At 34.8% G+C, this 17,188-nt stretch overlaps 1 protein-coding gene across 1 annotated transcript; it reads left to right on the top strand.

Annotated features, from left to right (window-relative positions):
• Positions 1-1,609: 1,609 nt before the first annotated feature.
• On the top strand, positions 1,610-16,797 carry LOC104073778 (FCH domain only protein 2-like; the record flags this gene model as incomplete). Its single annotated transcript, XM_009573683.1, has 7 exons — positions 1,610-1,684; positions 3,056-3,197; positions 3,288-3,440; positions 7,600-7,704; positions 13,710-13,808; positions 14,940-15,036; positions 16,712-16,797. Coding segments are annotated over 7 exons (757 nt in total), but the record flags the coding sequence as incomplete, so codon positions are not given.
• Positions 16,798-17,188: the final 391 nt, after the last annotated feature.

A 17,188-nucleotide genomic window follows, 5' to 3' on the forward strand; every position in this document is an offset into this window, starting at 1 on the left:
GGGGGGGGCAGAGAGGGAAGGCATTGAGATATCAGATCTAGAAAACTTTGATAGAAGCTATTGATAATTAATCAAAATATATTGTTCATCATGGTAACTAACAAAACATCAGTGTCTTTTCTGGGTGTCTGTGTGTGTGTTGTGCAGCTTGTTGCTGTGCAGTGAGCAAAAGTTCCAAACCTTGGAAACTTAAACTTCTTATATCATCAAAAATACTTAAACATGTGGAAGGAGAATAGTTACTCGACTTTTTTTATGGTGAATAGCTTCGCAGTTCCGTGTAGGTGGGATTTAAAATGTAATTGAGTTACTGCATTTTACAGCTTAATCCCCTTCTACAAATTCATTGTCCAACTGACTGGATAGTTATTTTGGAAGTTTGGTATGTTTAAATACATGCCCCTCTGTTTCAGGTGACTACTGCTACTTTGTTTCATATTTTCATAAGCAAATTTTTTTTGCTTGGAAAGTGTTGCTGTGAAGGAGAAATAAAAACCTCTGCCTCAACAATAAGTGGTTATAGTCATGGTATAACTTGAGAGAGGGGTGAATTCTTCATCTCCCTTTTTTTCTCTCTTTTGCTCCTGAATAAAGGTATTACACAGCAGGAAAGAAATTGCTTCAAGCTTTTGCATTTTCAAGAAAAGGCAATTACAGTATTTACTCAAATCCAGGATGCTTCTAAATCTAAGTTGACACTACATATTGAATATTGATTTAGGGTGGAAAATTAAAATAGTGTGTATCTTTACCTTAGTAATACGAGGGTGAGGAATATTGATGGGGGAAGGACTTGCAGGGAGTCACTGCTGTCGTATGCTCTGTGTGACTGCTGTTCCATGGCAATTGCCCCAGCAGAGGCTCTAAGGAGGAAATCTGTACAGACGCTTGGATTTTGAATCTTCAAAAGACAAGTGTAATTGTGGGTTTGAGTGCAGGAAAATATAATGAAACTTTATGTAGGGAAGAGGTTATCCAAAATAAGTCAGAATGTACTGAGACAACTTCTTTAAAAATTAGTATAAACAGCAGAACAGAATACTTTTCACTGCCTGTTATTTTACTGCTTTCCAAACTCAAATATCACTATGCAAAGAACTTCAAACAAACAAACCCATCAAAAACCCCCTACAAAAAGACTGGACAAGACCCCATTTTGTTTAATGTGATTGCTCAGTAAGAATTCAGTTTGTTTATTTTAATGTTTTCTTTACAAATATATTTGATTTTGTTGCTCTGTAGATCTCTGGTGTTTAGAAAGTGCTAGGTGGGTGATAGTTATGTCTCTGGTCTGACTGTTAGTAAAGAATGTTAAAGGCTGAAGGGAATAGCAGAGAGCATAGGAAGGAAAGAATCATCTTTTTCAAGTCTTGAGTGCCTAGGTTTTACTTGTTTCTGTTTTCTGCAACATTCTGTCACGGGGTTCTTAGATTATTCTTTTTAAATATACTTCTGTGATTTTTTTATATAGTTTTTCAGGCATCACTAAAATGGAGTCATTTTCAGCTAAAGTAAAACGTCCTCTGTTTTGCACCTTTAGAATGCATATTCATCTGTCTTCAAATATCTTCAAAATTTCGATTATGCTTTTGATGGCTTTCTTTGGCAGGGCTACAATAGAGGAGGCATATTCAAGGTCAATGACAAAACTAGCCAAATCAGCGAGCAATTACACCCAACTTGGGTAAGTGACTGTACATAAGAGAGAAATAATTAACTGCATGTTAAGAATTGTTTGATTCTGAATATTTTATTGATGATGTTGAAGGTAGCATAACTTTGCCACCTTTAAAAATGATTGTTAGTTCTTCAGCAACTATACAAAATATCATGCAGCTATGACAAAAACAAAAGACAGCATAGTTCTTTATCCACAGTTTAAAAAAAAACCAAAACCCAAACACGGAGGAACTGTCTGCTCCTCTGTGTTTAAGGTTGAGTTCTTTTCAGACATAATAAAGAATGTGACTTTCTATTCTGTGCTCCCAAGCACAGAATTATGGTAATTATTCTGAAGAGAGAACATATGGTCCGTAAATGTGGCAGTAAATTTATTTATTTCTATTATTTCTGCTTTCTGGAGTGTTATCTCTGTTCTGAGTGTTATTCTGTTAAGAATGAGAGTTTTCAATAGATTTATTCTATAGTTCAATTAAAATTTTATACACAGGGTATGTTTTTAAAAATTGGAATTAGTAATGGATGTTTTTTCATTAGAAAGATTATGCTAACAACTCAGAGTTCTTAGATGAGGCTAGATTTTTTTTTTTATTCTTAGTAATCGCAGCTAGAAATGTGGGGAGCTTTCCTCAGTGGATAATTTGATACCAGTTGTTGCTGTTCTTCAAAGGTTCTGTAGCTGCATGTTAGTTTGAACATCAGTGCTTTAAAAGCTATGTATAGTATTCATTTTTCAGCAGCATTAACCAGGAAACTGACGTAGGAGTGTATCTTTAGAATAGCTGGAGAAGTCCATTCAGTGTAGAAATCTGAATCTGAGGAATGACCTGTCCCCCACCTTCCTTTGCCGTACGGTTAATCTCTGTTAATCAGTAGATCCCTTTTAGAGGCAGACCATCTTTGCCATTATTTTTTGCTGCATCTTGTGGCTGTAATTATGTAAGACAACTAGAAACTTAACTAACCGAGTAATTTCTGATTTGTTTGCACTATTCAAGTATACACATAAAAATAATTCTACATGTTAAATTATTTTGAGCTGCTCTTGCATCATCTTTAGGAATATCGCTTGTCATTATTGTGTGCTGATGGTAGAGAAGATTAAGTGAACTTTGCTGTGTTTTACTCATAGAGTCAATACAGGTAAAACATACAATATGGAAAAATTAGTAGGTAGGACTCCAAGTACATTTGAAACATATTTAATAAGAATTTATAGCAGTTGTTGGGGGTTTTATTTGTTTTAGTTTTAGGAACAGAACTGAACTTCTGTAAACTTATCAATTATACTTTAGCACTATTAAAAAAAAAAAATCATAGCCAAGTAAAAGGAAAATATCCGGATGAATATTGCATATTATTTTCCGCAATCCAGGACATTTGCACCAGTTTGGGATGTTTTCAGAACCTCAACAGAAAAACTAGCAAGCTGTCACTTGGATCTCGTGCGGAGATTACAGGAGCTAATAAAAGAAGTTCACAAGTACGGAGATGAACAAATCAAAGCTTATAAAAAGGTTATTAATTTTTTTCGTATGCATGTCCAATGACTTGTTAACATTAAAATTAAAATGGTTTGGTTTTGACAACTATGTGATATTTGGCAGACTAAAGAAGACGTTTCAGGAACATTGGAAGCAGTGCAAAATATTCAAAGTATCACTCAGGCTTTACAGAAATCAAAGGAAAACTACAATGCAAAGTGTGTCGAACAAGAACGTTTGAAAAAGGAAGGAGCAACACAGAGAGAAGTTGATAAGGTAGTTCTGTGACATCTTTCTTTAATTCCTTGTGTTGTCAGTCAGGAACACATTCACCTTGTATTAGGAAGTGAATGCTCAGAAAGAGCTAAAAGTAGTTAAAAATAGTAGTTGTGGCTGTTTCATGTTGTGCATGATATCTCGAATACCTAGTTATGTGTTGTTTACACTTACTTCCTTACCTGTTCTAACTGCTCTGCAGTTCTAGTTCTTTATTTTGTAAATACCTGGATCATATGATAATTTCGTTCAGTGGCTTTTACAGAAATTATGTATAATTGTTTCAGCATCTATTATGGTTTTGGATAAATTTGCTTAGGTAATATGCAAACATTCAATGCTCTTGTTATTGAATTAAGGAGTAGGAGGTTTTGTGTTGTCCCTTCAATGAGGCAAAGTAGCTAATTACACGAGTATTTGAAGTTCCATTGAGAAGAAAAACAAGTTAACATTACTTGCAGTGCTAATTTAAAAGGTTCCAATTTCATGGACCAAAAACCCAAGAGATGAGTATCTTGATGTCGTATGTCCTTGGGTCTTGGGGGAGTTTGATCCATTCACAGAATCACAAAATGACTGAGGTTGGAAGGAACCTCTGGAGGTCATCCTGTTCAACTGTGCTGCTCAAGCAGGACCACCTAAAGCCAGTTGCCCAGGACCATGTCCAGATGGCTTTTGCATCCAAGGATGCAAATATGCTAATATCTCCAAGGATGGAGACTCCACAACCTCTCTGTGCAACCTGTGCCAGTGCTCAGTCACCCTCACGGGAAGAAAGTGTTTCCTGATGTTCAGAGGGCACCTCCTGTGTTTCAGTTTGTGCCCATTGCCTCTGGTCCTGTCACTGGGCACCACTGGAAAGAGCCTGGCTCTGTCTTCTATGTACTCTCCTTTCAGGGACTTATATACATTGATGAGATCCTCCCTGAGCCTTCTCTTCTCCAGGCTGAACTGTCCCAGCTCTCCCAGTCTTTCCTCATGGGAGAGATGCTCCAGACCCTTCATCATCTTTGTGTCCCTTTACTGGACTCTCTCCAGTATGTCCATGTTTCTCTTGCAACGGACAACCCAGAACTGGACACAGTACTCCAGGTGTGGCCTCAGCAGTGCTGAGTAGAGGGGAAGGACCTTGACCTGCTGACATCACTGTAACTTTTTCCTGTTTTCAGGAAACTAAGTAGTGGAGGAAAGAGGTCAAGTTTCCCTGACTCTGTCTTCTCTTTTTAAATCTTGATACCTCTGCCTATTTCCATTTCAATTACCTGGTCTGTGTAGGACTCTGTTCTTGTTAAAATGGTCTTAGTGCCTTTTGTACTACCATCTTGATGGAGCAGATAGTTGGTTATTGTCTTTTCACTGATAACAGAAGTGATCCTGTTGACCATGTTCTGATTGTTTTATCTTTGATATAAATCTCACTTTTTTTCCTAGCTTCTGTCTCAAGTGACAGTCAGTGTTGGATTCTAGACATGAATCAGAAATATGTGGGTTGACAAATGTTTTCTGCCAGTATATTCAAAGTATAATTTTTCTGAATTCTTGTAAATAAATGGAAACTTTTCCGTAGGAAAAGTTGACTTGATGGAAGGCTTGTTTTTAAGATGTAACATTGTTCTTGTTCAGTTGGAAACAAAAAAAAGTTCAGTTTGACTGATGTCTACATGAGGAAAGGAGAAACAGGAAGCACTACAGCATGAAGGGCATTTTTTACTGTTTCATGCATCTTCCCTAGATACTTCTGTTTGAACAATTAGATCATAGTTGAATGCTCAGCAAGTACTTAAAAAATGTTTCCAGTGGGAGCAGGTAACCGTGACCATCACATCTCTTTAGTCATGTCTTTATTCAAATTTACATTGTAATTTCAGAAACATGGTGACAAAGATTGTATTCATTTATTTTTCCTTTGGCAGACAATAGGTTTATTACTTTTAGCACAACAAGAAAAATGTTTTCTGTCAAAATTGCTGAATAACTACTTTTTTAGAAAGCAGGGGATCTGGACCAATATGCTAAGAGCTTAGCACAAAGCTAAATATTTAAAGAAGTACTTTATTGAAGAATCTGAGGAGGTATCTGAGACTTTGCAATTTTCATTGCAGCTGAAAGTTAGTGTTGACTTGTGTAATGATTTCCTGTTGTTCTCTGACGTGTAAACTTCTCTATTTATAGTGACTTGACAAAAATTCTTGAGTGATCCTTATTCTTTCACTTACTGTAAATCTGCTAAATAGCAATTCTAGCAATTGCTGCACCTGAGAATAGACACATCCTGTTTTCAGAGCAAATTACTAGTTAATCATACAATGTTCATGCGTTTTGTCATTTTGTCTGTCCTGCTGAGTAGTTGGTTTTTGTAGATGCTCTTCAGCACATAATACTCAGATTCTGCTCATCATTAAACATGATTACAAGAGATAGAAAATGTTTGGGTTTTGTCAAAATACCATGCATATGGGATTCAATTACATAATGCTTCATGAAAAAACTTACTCTTGAAGTCAAAAAACTTGGCATTTCCTTCCTTTTCAATGGTTAAGTTTGGAATCATCTTATTGCAAAGCAGTCTTAATTATTTTTAAAAGCAAGAGTTCATAGAGCACCTTGTACTGTCAGCATAGTAAATGGCATTTGGGAAACAAGATAGGACTGTTTTCTTCTTGGTAATTCCCCTGTGTGAATGTGCAAGAGTGAGAATCATGAAGTAAAATTCAGGACAAGTAACTGATGGGTTTGATACAACCTGCCATGCTCTCTTTTAATGCCTGAAGGATCCATATTCTTCATACAGTGAAGTATTTTCAGGCTCTGTTATCCTGGGCTTAGAAGACTGCATAACTAAGATCTGGTTAAGTTTTCTTTCTAACTGGAAAAACGGAACTGTAGCTTTGGTTCCTCTTCCTTTGAAGTCCTGGTTGATGTTTCGCCATGTGAACAAGTGCTAACGCTATACCGTTACTCATGATTTTCAGTTATTTTTCTCTTGGAAATTGCAGAATATAACTCTCTCTTTCTAGAGGGCATCTTTGTACTAATACATTTGAAAGTTATAGGTAGTTGTCAGCTTTACGAGTCATTGCAAGTGAGGAATAGTTTCTGTTTTTACTGTGGGACAGATGAAATTAATTTGAAAGAGGGGAGGAGAGCTATTCGTAACTAGAACAAATAATAAATACACAGCTGTCTTTGCTGATGTCATTAACAATTCAGGAATACTTTTGAGTTACAACTGATGGGAAATTTGAATGAGATAAAGTAGGCATGTTGAACAAAGCTAGAAAAAAAAACTGGTGTTCAAGAAAATTTTTATTTTCATCGGCTTTTAACTTGGAAATAGCAAGAGTATGAAAGGTTTGAAAAACTCCATCTCATGTGTGTCATGCTGTAAACTTTGAAAATAACTTCTTCTCTACCACAAACAATCACTTCATTCAGTTTTGTTCTCAATGTAATATTGGAATTGTCCTGTATTTTTTTTTTTAAATATTAAACTCCCAGAAAGATGATTTTGGTTTGTTAGCAACAAATAATGAAAAAAAAAAATCAGTAAGTTATAAAGCCAAAAAGGACTATTATAGACAACACTGAGCTGCAAAAATCTGGCCATCAGTATGTTCTGCATTAACGTCACTTTCAAATATCTCTTAATCTTCAAATTTCCATTGAGGTAATGCCTGTACTTTTGAATTTCTTCCTTCATTTCTAATAGATAACTGTGGTTTTTTGGGTTTTTTTGCTATTGACTCTTTCAGAATAACAAATAACTGTTTGCTCTGTATTCCAACCCTGCTTTTTTCCTGTTTTTCTGTTGCAGATCTAAATATTTCACAACAGCTAATTAGTTAAATTCAGCAATACAAATTTTTTTTCAAAATAAGTATATTATAAATTAGTCATTGCTGATAAGGGGAAGGGATTTAAATGAGGTAATTGCTTTGTTACTTTTTTATGTGGTCTATGTATAGCTTTAAATAGAAATCTCTAATCGCTTGAATCTGAGTTATTTGGTGGTGAAATTTTGTTACGACACTTCACCGTTTTGATGTGGCCCTGAATATTTTTTTACAGATCATCCTAGGCTTTCTTTTAATAGTGGCTTTAAAAACCTTGGATCAGATTCTATGTGTGACATTTGACACTTTTTTGTACTGATCTACAGGCAGCAGTTAAATCAAAAAAAGCTACAGATACCTATAAACTATATGTGGAGAAATATGCTGCATTTAAAACTGATTTTGAACAGAAAATGACAGAAACTGCACAGGTAAGTGTTATATTAAATAAGTTACTTTTAAAATAGGTTAATACGTGCTATTTCATCACTGAAGACATCTGAAATCAAAGCTTTTGAAAAATTGGTTCAAGATAGAATGATCTCTTTTGGAAATTGATATGAACAGTAATGTCAGAAGTAACATGTTTGAAGGGCAAACACTGACCGTGTTTATTGTGATGACACTGTCCTTGAATGACACAGTTGAACACTAGTACTCTAGAAAGACTTTTTGAAGAAATTTTTAGGAAGAAAACAAAATTAACTTCTGGAAGTGTTGTAGATGGATTGTGCTCATGTGGGAAATCCTGTGAATTGCTGGACACACAGAACTCATTCATAGGAGTTTTAATACTGGGATCCATCATGGTTTTTTCATTATCATTCTGGCAAAACACTTCAGTTACAGCTTGTTAAAGCATCTTCCCGGGGTTTACCTGAGGTTGTGAAAAGCCCTTACATCTGTTCAGGTTTCTGGGTTTTTTTGAGGACTCTTAATCTGTATTCCAGAGGATATCAGGTTCTCTGTATGACTGCATATGCTGCTGCTTGTTACGTTTTAAAGTTTCTTTTTCAAATCTGTTGTTAGCTGACTTTTTTCCACTGCCCCAAATTTCAAAAAACAAGCTTCATCATTTCTGCTTTTAGTAGTAATAGTTAGCTAAGGACTGGTTGGCATATTTATTTGTATGTGTTTCTTGGTTTAGTAAAGCTTTTACAAGATAGGAATTTTCTTTTTGGTTGAAAATTCTTTGCTTTTTTCATTAGCTTCAAAGATTAATATTTAGGCATAGATGGAATTATTAGGGAGATTCAGTCATACTTGTATTTCTAACGTATAAGTGGGAAAGCGTTAGGGTTTTCCTTAACTCCTTGGAAATTAAGATTTCACAGCATAGGAATTGTGTAGGCTAACATGTAAAAAGCTGCCCTGTCCTAAACTGTAAACTGCTTTCCTACTTTGAGAACTTCATTAGAATTTGATCTAGTTAATCTCTGAACAGATACTCAACACAGCTGTTAGAGAGATACCACATATATCACATACCAGAACTCTTTCCTCCCATCCCCCACTCCAGGCATTTGCAACAAAGTGCTCAAGCATGGAACTGCAAAATTCTGCTTTAACATGACTGTTACATTAGGAGTCTTGACAACCTTTCCTTGAAGAGTTTGCAGAAGGCATCTTTTTGTGCAGTATCCTGACTTGGTTCTTGTTGAAGGAGCTGTACTCCTTATACTTTTCTTTTCAGTTTGAGTTACATTAGGTTATGTACATTATTTTTCCCTCCTTTTAAAAAAATCTGACTTTTAAATGCTTTTTTTTATTATTGTGGAGTGTAAAACAGTGATGATTGCAGTTACTCAGTGGCATAAAAAGGCTCTATTAAAAATAAAAGTTCAATAAGAAAATTCATGGGTACTGTGGTCTAGGCCATAAGGCCTGTTGTACTTCTCTCTCATCTCTGATCTGTGAAGCTGTGTTTTCAATATATGTTTTAAGTTAGTATTGCCGTCAAAAGTAGCAGTTATCCTATTTTCATGCTATTTCCTTTGTCAAGTATCTGTGCGAGGAACTATCCTGTAGAACCAATCCAGCTAAAACTAATATGTGAAGGAAGGTTGGCTTTAACCCAGAAGAGACCTGCCATCTGGTTTATTAAGAGATCACACAAGCATTCGTGCTGGCACAAAGGCAGATGCAATGTGGTACCAAGGGTAGAGAATTGCATCTTTGAGCTGGTTTAACGAGTGAGCAATGGAACGAGTCCAGTGGCCTGGACTCACTCGCATATGTGTCCACCTTACTTACACATTTACATTTGTTGCCTTAGTATTGTGTGTCTCTCACTGTAACTTAAAATATTTGCATATTAGTTATCCCTAGGCAATTTCACTGGGATTAGGACTGGAATTGGCAAGTGTGATTACGATCACTTGAGAATTTTGGGACTAGGCAACCTTTTTAAACTTAACTAATATGTATCTCACAACAATTCTTGGAAACAAGTATAATATAATAGCAACAAAGGAATCATTGAAGTGTAACATTCCTCCTGGAGAGTTTCCAGAAATGAGAGTAGGTGGAATCAAACTGACATGTGACCACATACTGCTGCTACCCAAAATGGTAACTTTTTTGTAGTGTTCCTGTTAATGTAACTATTGTATTTGCTCAATAAGCATTCCAGTAACTCTGTCATTGCGTGGTTTGTATAATTGTAGTGCAGTCTCACTTTTCCTGTAGACCTCACCTTTTGCTACAAAGAAATCAAGTAATACCAGAAAAAATACTGAACTATTCCATTTATTTGTCTAAAGTCATACACAAGTGTGGCTTTTCTGGATCAAGAAGTTCCTGCCCTGTTTGTTATTTACCTTGCTCTGGAAGTTACTGAACCCCCACTGAAATAGATCCTGTGAATGCTTCTGATCCACTGCAGAGGAAGTTCAGTCAGGTTGCTAAATAATTTTTCTTTAGTCTCACAAAAGCTGTCTGCTGTCTATTCCTTATCTTACAAGAAAGAGACTCTGTTTATAGCAGTTGACTTATTGCTCTCTCAAACAATAAGAGAAAATTTAACAAATATGACTTTAATAAGCTGGCCTTGCTAAATTGCACTGTAAATTTGCCTCCAGTGAGCAAGAAGGCTGTGAGTAATGAAAAGGAGTTCTTGTTTAGACCTGACAGAGATAAACATGAAGAGTACTTGAAGTGGATTTCTTTTGTCAGTGAATTAGCGAAGGAAAATGTAGGGCTTTCAGCAAGCAAACTAGCTGGGCTTTTCATTATGTACTAAAAAAAAAAAAAATCCATTTGAACAATCCACTACAACACAAAAATGAGAAAAGTAATAGTTTATTTTGTATCTAGAGACAGAATATGATGATGCTCTTTGTTCAGCTTTCTTATTTGTGTTATTAGGTACGTGTTACGTATTTAAACCAGGCTGAGATGTAGAGAGAGAAAAAAAGAAATCTTTTTACTATATCAGATATTACAGCTGAGAAAACCTGACCATGCTTTTGGGCTGCTTTGGGTTTTGGTGGGGTTTTTTTGCAGGGTGGAGAAAGGAGAGAGACAGTTAGGATCTTTTTGGTTTGGTTTGGGTTTTTCCCCAATACAAAAATGGTAGGAAGTTACTGTCACTACAAACCACACTCATCTAAATGTCCTTAGTTCCCTAACTGCAACAACCTTTTTACTTAAAATTTAAATTTTCACTTAACGTGGTAATAAACACCTGGAAACTTTCCATGCCTGTCCACACGGGAAGTGAAAACTGCCATTCTGCCAGTATAAGTCCTATCTGTGGAATTTGTTTCAAGTATAATGGTGTAGCTGCATCCATAGTTTGGTTGCAGGAGGGCTACTTATAAGATGATGCAATAGGAAAAATAACAACACCCATGAACATGTGGAAGCCCACTTCTGTATGAAGCACATCCTAGATTATCTTAATTTAGAGTATATTTCACTTGAAACATACTACTACTGAAAACAAAATCAATGAGGAGTGTTAGCATTCTCAGCTGTTTCAGGGCAAAATCAGTGGGCTTAGCTTAAATGTCTTACACTGTTCACATACTATTTTTCTGAGGACAAACATGTTGAATTGCTGTGGCGTTACTCTAGGTAATCATGTAGTAATGTCCTCACTTAGCTGTCCTCTTTTCTTAGTGAAACTCCACCAATCTTGTATAAATTTTACGTATTTTTCCTTTTTTGTCATTTACTATCTTACCTGCAGTTATCAAAGTGAAATGACTCATGATACGTGATTTTGAGAGGTTGAATTTTGAAACATATGATCTTCCTAATCTTGGATTTCAAGTTATGGTTTTTGCTCTGATAAACATGGAAGGTTTTATTGTGATTAAAGAAGTAGGAAAATATAGTTCACAGTTGTTTAGAAATTGGATTTGACAGAAAATCCTATGTTGAAAGATTTTTCTGAGTAAAGTTATAGTTGTATTATGCAATTGCTATGCAGTTGCTAAGAAAACATGATGTCTTATTTGCCAGATTTTCCACCTTGCTAGAAGCTTTTTTTAAATCTTGTAGCACAGTGAATTTTTGGAAAGGATCAAATAGCTGAAAGTGCTAAATTATTCTTTAAAAGTCTTGTGTCTTATCCACAACTGAGAAGAGTTGAGTTTGGATGATTTTGCTCTTGAGTAGTCTACATATAAATGAAGTTCAAGAATGAGTAATAATTCATTTTTAAAAAACGTTGTAAAACTTACAGGAAAACATACAGGTTTGTAAAAAGGAATAATGCTTACTTAAACTGTGTATCCTGAGTTGGACAGCTAAAGATCCTGTCGATGATGATTTTCATTTGTATTTAGCTTAAAACACTAAAAAGTAGCTTGCATTGTTGGGTCATTAACATTACAGATACATTTCAGTACATATTTTTAAAATGGACTGATCTTTCAAAAGTGAAAGTAAACAATTTGGTTAATGATTATAGCTGTGATATGAATTATGTGGTTGTATTATGGTACCTAGCTTTATTCTTTGATCAGAACCTCTTTGTGTTATGTACTGTACAAGGCCAAAATGGCTGTACTTCAAAGACTTTAACTCTTAAGTATAAAACAATAAACAAGAAGTAAGGAAACAATTGGGGGAGGGGGATGCTTTCCACTGACATAAGAGACAAAAAAAATCTCTGAATGGCCAACTGTTTTGGTACGCATTATAGAGAAGAGTTTAAAGGAGACTGGTACCTCTGTTTTGCAGAGTTTTACGGGAAGCTCAAACCAAATATGAAGGAAACATCATTGTCATAATCTCATGTGTTTAAGTTAAAATTAGGTAGTGGAAACAGGCACACATTGGGAGGACACATTGTGTACATGTGTTGACACCCTGATAGTAACTGAGAGCAGATATTACAGGGATGGACCATAGATACTTTTGAAAGTAAAATAATATAGTTTATATAATAAGGCAATCAGTAAAAGAAGTAACATCATAGAATAGGCTACAGAGGATGACCATATTCTCTATAATTAAGAGGAAGGATACTGGAGAAAAAAAAGTAATTTTAGTCTGCTTGATTGATGGCTAGAGTGGTATGTAAGTATGGCAAAAGAAAGATTGAGAGTTTAGAAGTTAGAGATATTTGACATGTCTCTACGGAGTTGTGTTTGTGAATCAGAGAAGCAGGAGGTGTGAAACGTAGAGAGATGGTTTTCGAGAGCCCTGTACAAATTGGAGAGAGGATTAAGTGGTGCTCCAAAGTTTGAACACACTTGAAAGGGCAGTTACAGAAATAGGAAGAAAAGTAGGGGAAAGCAGGAGTAAACGAAGATTTCAAGACAATTATGGTTGTTGGGGAGGATGAGGACATTTTTAGTTCCAATCTTTGGCTAGGAAGAGGTCATTGAAAACATTAGAAGTGATTTTAAAATGGCTGTCAGCTGGAGGTCTGGGTAGAATGGAACAAACTGCAAAGATTATATACGGTGAGTTTAAAGATCAAACAAATGAATCGTATTTAAAGAAGTAAAACATATAGACTTGACTAGAAAAAGAGAAAGCATGTGTATATTGTGAGCAGGAGGAGAGGGTGCTAAGAAGCAAGCGCAAAACAGATCCAGAAATAAGATTTCTGGGTTTAGATGAAGAAACAAGACTCTTCAGTAATGGAGAAAAGAGATGTTTTTTAAACACACTCTAACCCTATTTTCTTTTGGTAGCAATATATCAGATTTTCTGAAAAATCAAGATAGATGAAAGTTTAAAGAGTAAGTGAAAAATTTGCATAGTGGTTCTAAAAGGATATATTATATTTTAAAATACATTATTTCATAACTCTGTAAATTCTGCACCTTCCTTTCTTAAACATTGTAATTACCATGATCAAGATCTGAAAAAGATAATTGGGGTTTTTTTCCATTTAGTATATTTAATTACCAAAATTTAAGGTTTAATATTTCAAGAAATATTTTCATTATGATTAATTGCTTGTATTGGTTTACAGAAATTTCAAGACATTGAAGAAACGCACCTTCTTCGTATGAAAGAGATTATAGAATCATTGTCAAATACCATAAAAGAAATTCATTTACAAATAGGAGAGGTAATTTTTATATTATCATTTGTTTGTTTGGATTATGCTGCATATTTTTCTTAACTATTAAATGGAACATTTCTTACTGTGTTTGTGGTAATTACAAAATCACATCTTTCAAATGACGGTAAATTCAATATAAGCTCAAATTTTTATGGCTTTCTGTTGCATTTATAAGTTCAGTATCGCAAATTTTACAGAATAAGTCTGAATAAATTTTGTCTTAGAAAACAAAATGTTTTGACAATTTGAAGAATTTTTAGTGTATTTCAAAGTTCTGTTTCCTAGATATTAAATTAGCACTCATTTCACACGTAATTGGGATACTTGTGCTTTTCTTTGACGAAAACTTGAAATTATATCGCTCTGAAAATTTTCCAAATTTTTGATACACTTTGCTTTTTATGAGCAAAAGATCTTCCGTAACAGAAACTTTTATAGTATCTTTTCTTTAGATGTAAATTCGTTTAATTAATAATGCTTATAATTGCTTATAATGCTTATAATTTTTAGACGTTTTGAAGTGTAGTTTTATTTGCGTACACTTAATTTGAGTTGCTACTTTCCTCAGTTTTGAGGTTTTTCTGCTAATGAATGACAATCACAAGGGTCATGCTATTTATTTCTAAAGTATATACATACTGCCTTGATGGGAAAACTTCTTATTAACAACATGTGGTTGTTCCTTTGTCAGACCAAAAACATTACAACAGTAATGCTTTTACTCAAGCAGGTGGGAGTTGTGATAATACAGTAGTAACAGTTCACACCCTTAACTGGTGCATGCTTAAGAGACTACTTGTTTTCCTGACATTGTAGTGGGACATGTTGCTGACAAATTCAGAAAATGATATATACACAAGTTGTTTAGATGGAAGAAACGGAAATAAATCCTAGACCCGTCATCAAGCTGTATTCTTTCATTCCTAATTTGTATTTATATTGTACACACACTTGCTACTACTGAAGCAGAGAAGGGATTTCCTTGTAAAATGCCTGTTGATTTCTAAAAGCCCTGTATTTTAAAGGGAAGTATTCTGAACCTTAAGTGTAAAGAAAACCACTTTTTAAAGTTAATTACATTCTTTCAGTTACTGGTTTTTAAATTCCTTTTGTGTGTGGTGTGGTTTTTTTTTGAAGGTGCACGAAGAGTTTATTAATAACATGACAAATACGACAGTTGAGAGTTTAATACAGAAATTTGCTGAGTCAAAAGGAACTGGCAAGGAAAGACCTGGTAAGAGATTAAAAATAACAGAGTAGGAAATGTTAATTTTAAAACTGTAGATTTCCACTCCTAATAAAAGGTCAAACCCCTGTTTGTTAATGTGTGATATTTTTAATGTACTTACAATTTCAAATTCTCAGAATTCATTAGCTTTGATATTAAATGATTCATAGAAATTGATTAACACACAATTTATTATGTACATGTAGTATTTGTGTTCATAAAGCATGGCAATTTGTAGTTCTGAGTCCCTCTTTGTAAACCTTGAAGGAAGCTTTTGAACTATACAGTTCCTTGGTACATCAGTGAAATTTGTCAAGAAACCGAAGTTCCTTGCACAAACTATGTGTTTTCTGCTATGTGTTTCTGCATAAATTATATTTCAAAACTTTATTAAATATAAATTTAAGGATGTATTCAGAACAGACGCTTATTGAACTGTTGGAACAGTTGCATCAGTTTATTTGGTTAGCTTACAAAATTACGCATTCTAATAGATTGTATGTAGATTGTTCTTTACTAAGCAGCAAATTGAGTAGTACTTTCTGAAAGTACTGCTTGTTGGGTGTGGTTTATAAGACTTTCCTGGATTGGCATGAAAAGACAATCTCACTGTGTATCTAGCATTATAGGAAAAATAAAAAGTTCACTTTAATATTTGGGCAAGAATACAAAGTCACTAGGTGTGTGAATACAGGAATTCAGTAGTACTGTTTTCTATTTTCTTCAGCGCTGGGAGTCCTGATTAGCATCTCTGTCTTCTAGTATAGGAGCACAAAGGTTTTTTTCAGAGCAAGGATGTACATAACAGAGTAGATCTTGAGAATTTATATTAAATTGTTAAATATGGTTACTAGGTATCCTACAATGCCTCTGTGAGGTTTAACATTGTTTCATATGCTTTCTGTGATCGTCTAATGCTGATACCCAAGTTGGGCTGAGGTAAGATTTGTATATGGAACAATTTTTGAATGTTTCCTGTGTATTTTGCAATTTTTCAGTAAAGGTTAACAAAGAAGAAGTATGAACTTCAGGAGTTCAAGTTCAGTTGGTCTGAAATCAGGACAAAGACACGTGAAAATTCAGTGTTCAGACCTTTTTGACTAGCTATTGGTGAGGTGTCGTGGCTAGGGATCTCCATCGGCATTTAGGATTCTGACTCCCTGAGTTACTAAGACCCTGGCTAATGTATCCTAGAGCACTGTGCACTTCAAGTCATCCATGTTATTAGTGTGGGTTTTTGTAGACAACATAGTAATTGTAAGAAAAGTAACCTTTCACTCTTTAATTTAGTGGGAGAAGTTATACACGTTCTGTACTCACCTGCTGCTTTAAAGAGTTCTTCAAATCCTATTTGTATTCTCTGGGGCCAAATAAAAGCTTTTGCCATAGCAAATTTCATTTCTTCAACTCTTCTAATAGCAAAGTATTCTAAGGAAAGATAGTGTGTTTAGTGTGGAAATGTATGCACGTTGAATTTTCTTTTACAATGTTAAATTACTGTATTGATATCAACTTTGTAAAGCCGTCATGATGCAGAGGGAAAGCACAGTAAAATTCAGCAGTAAAAGAATACAAATTCACAAGAAGTTGTGAAGCATCAGAGATGGGAGACTAGAAACACAGACAGCTAGTGATATTAGTTATTGTTACTGCTTCTATTATACTCTTTTTATTAACTTAGAATCATATAGCTTTGACAATTACAAAGATTTGGAAGGCAAAGTGAGGAATCAGCCTTCTAGGAATGAAATGGAAACATCCAGCGTGGTAAGGACTGCTTTTTCTTGATTAAAAGGATACTCTTTTGCATTTGAGAACTGTTCTTAATAGAAAGGTATTTTAACTCATGGAGCAAATGTTGTAAGTCTTTCTGTGTGTGATGTATTTATTAATTAGGCTGGAGAAGGAGATGGTTCCTCAGATAAATCCAAATATTCAATGTAAAAATGATACTGACTTGGCATACAAAACAGATGTAGAAAAAATGTCTTATGGCCGTCACTGTTGCTTAAGATTCCAGTCCTAAATCTGTTTGAAGGAAATACTTCAAAATCTCACAGGACTGTGTCGGACCTCTCCCTTCCATATTATTTGTGGGCTAGTATACTAAGTTAGATGGTGGGCCGCTTTTCTGAAAATTTTGTTCTGAGAACAAAAT

This window comes from Fulmarus glacialis, unplaced genomic scaffold, assembly GCF_000690835.1.
Source record: "Fulmarus glacialis isolate BGI_N327 unplaced genomic scaffold, ASM69083v1 scaffold48402, whole genome shotgun sequence".
Lineage (NCBI taxonomy): Eukaryota > Metazoa > Chordata > Aves > Procellariiformes > Procellariidae > Fulmarus > Fulmarus glacialis.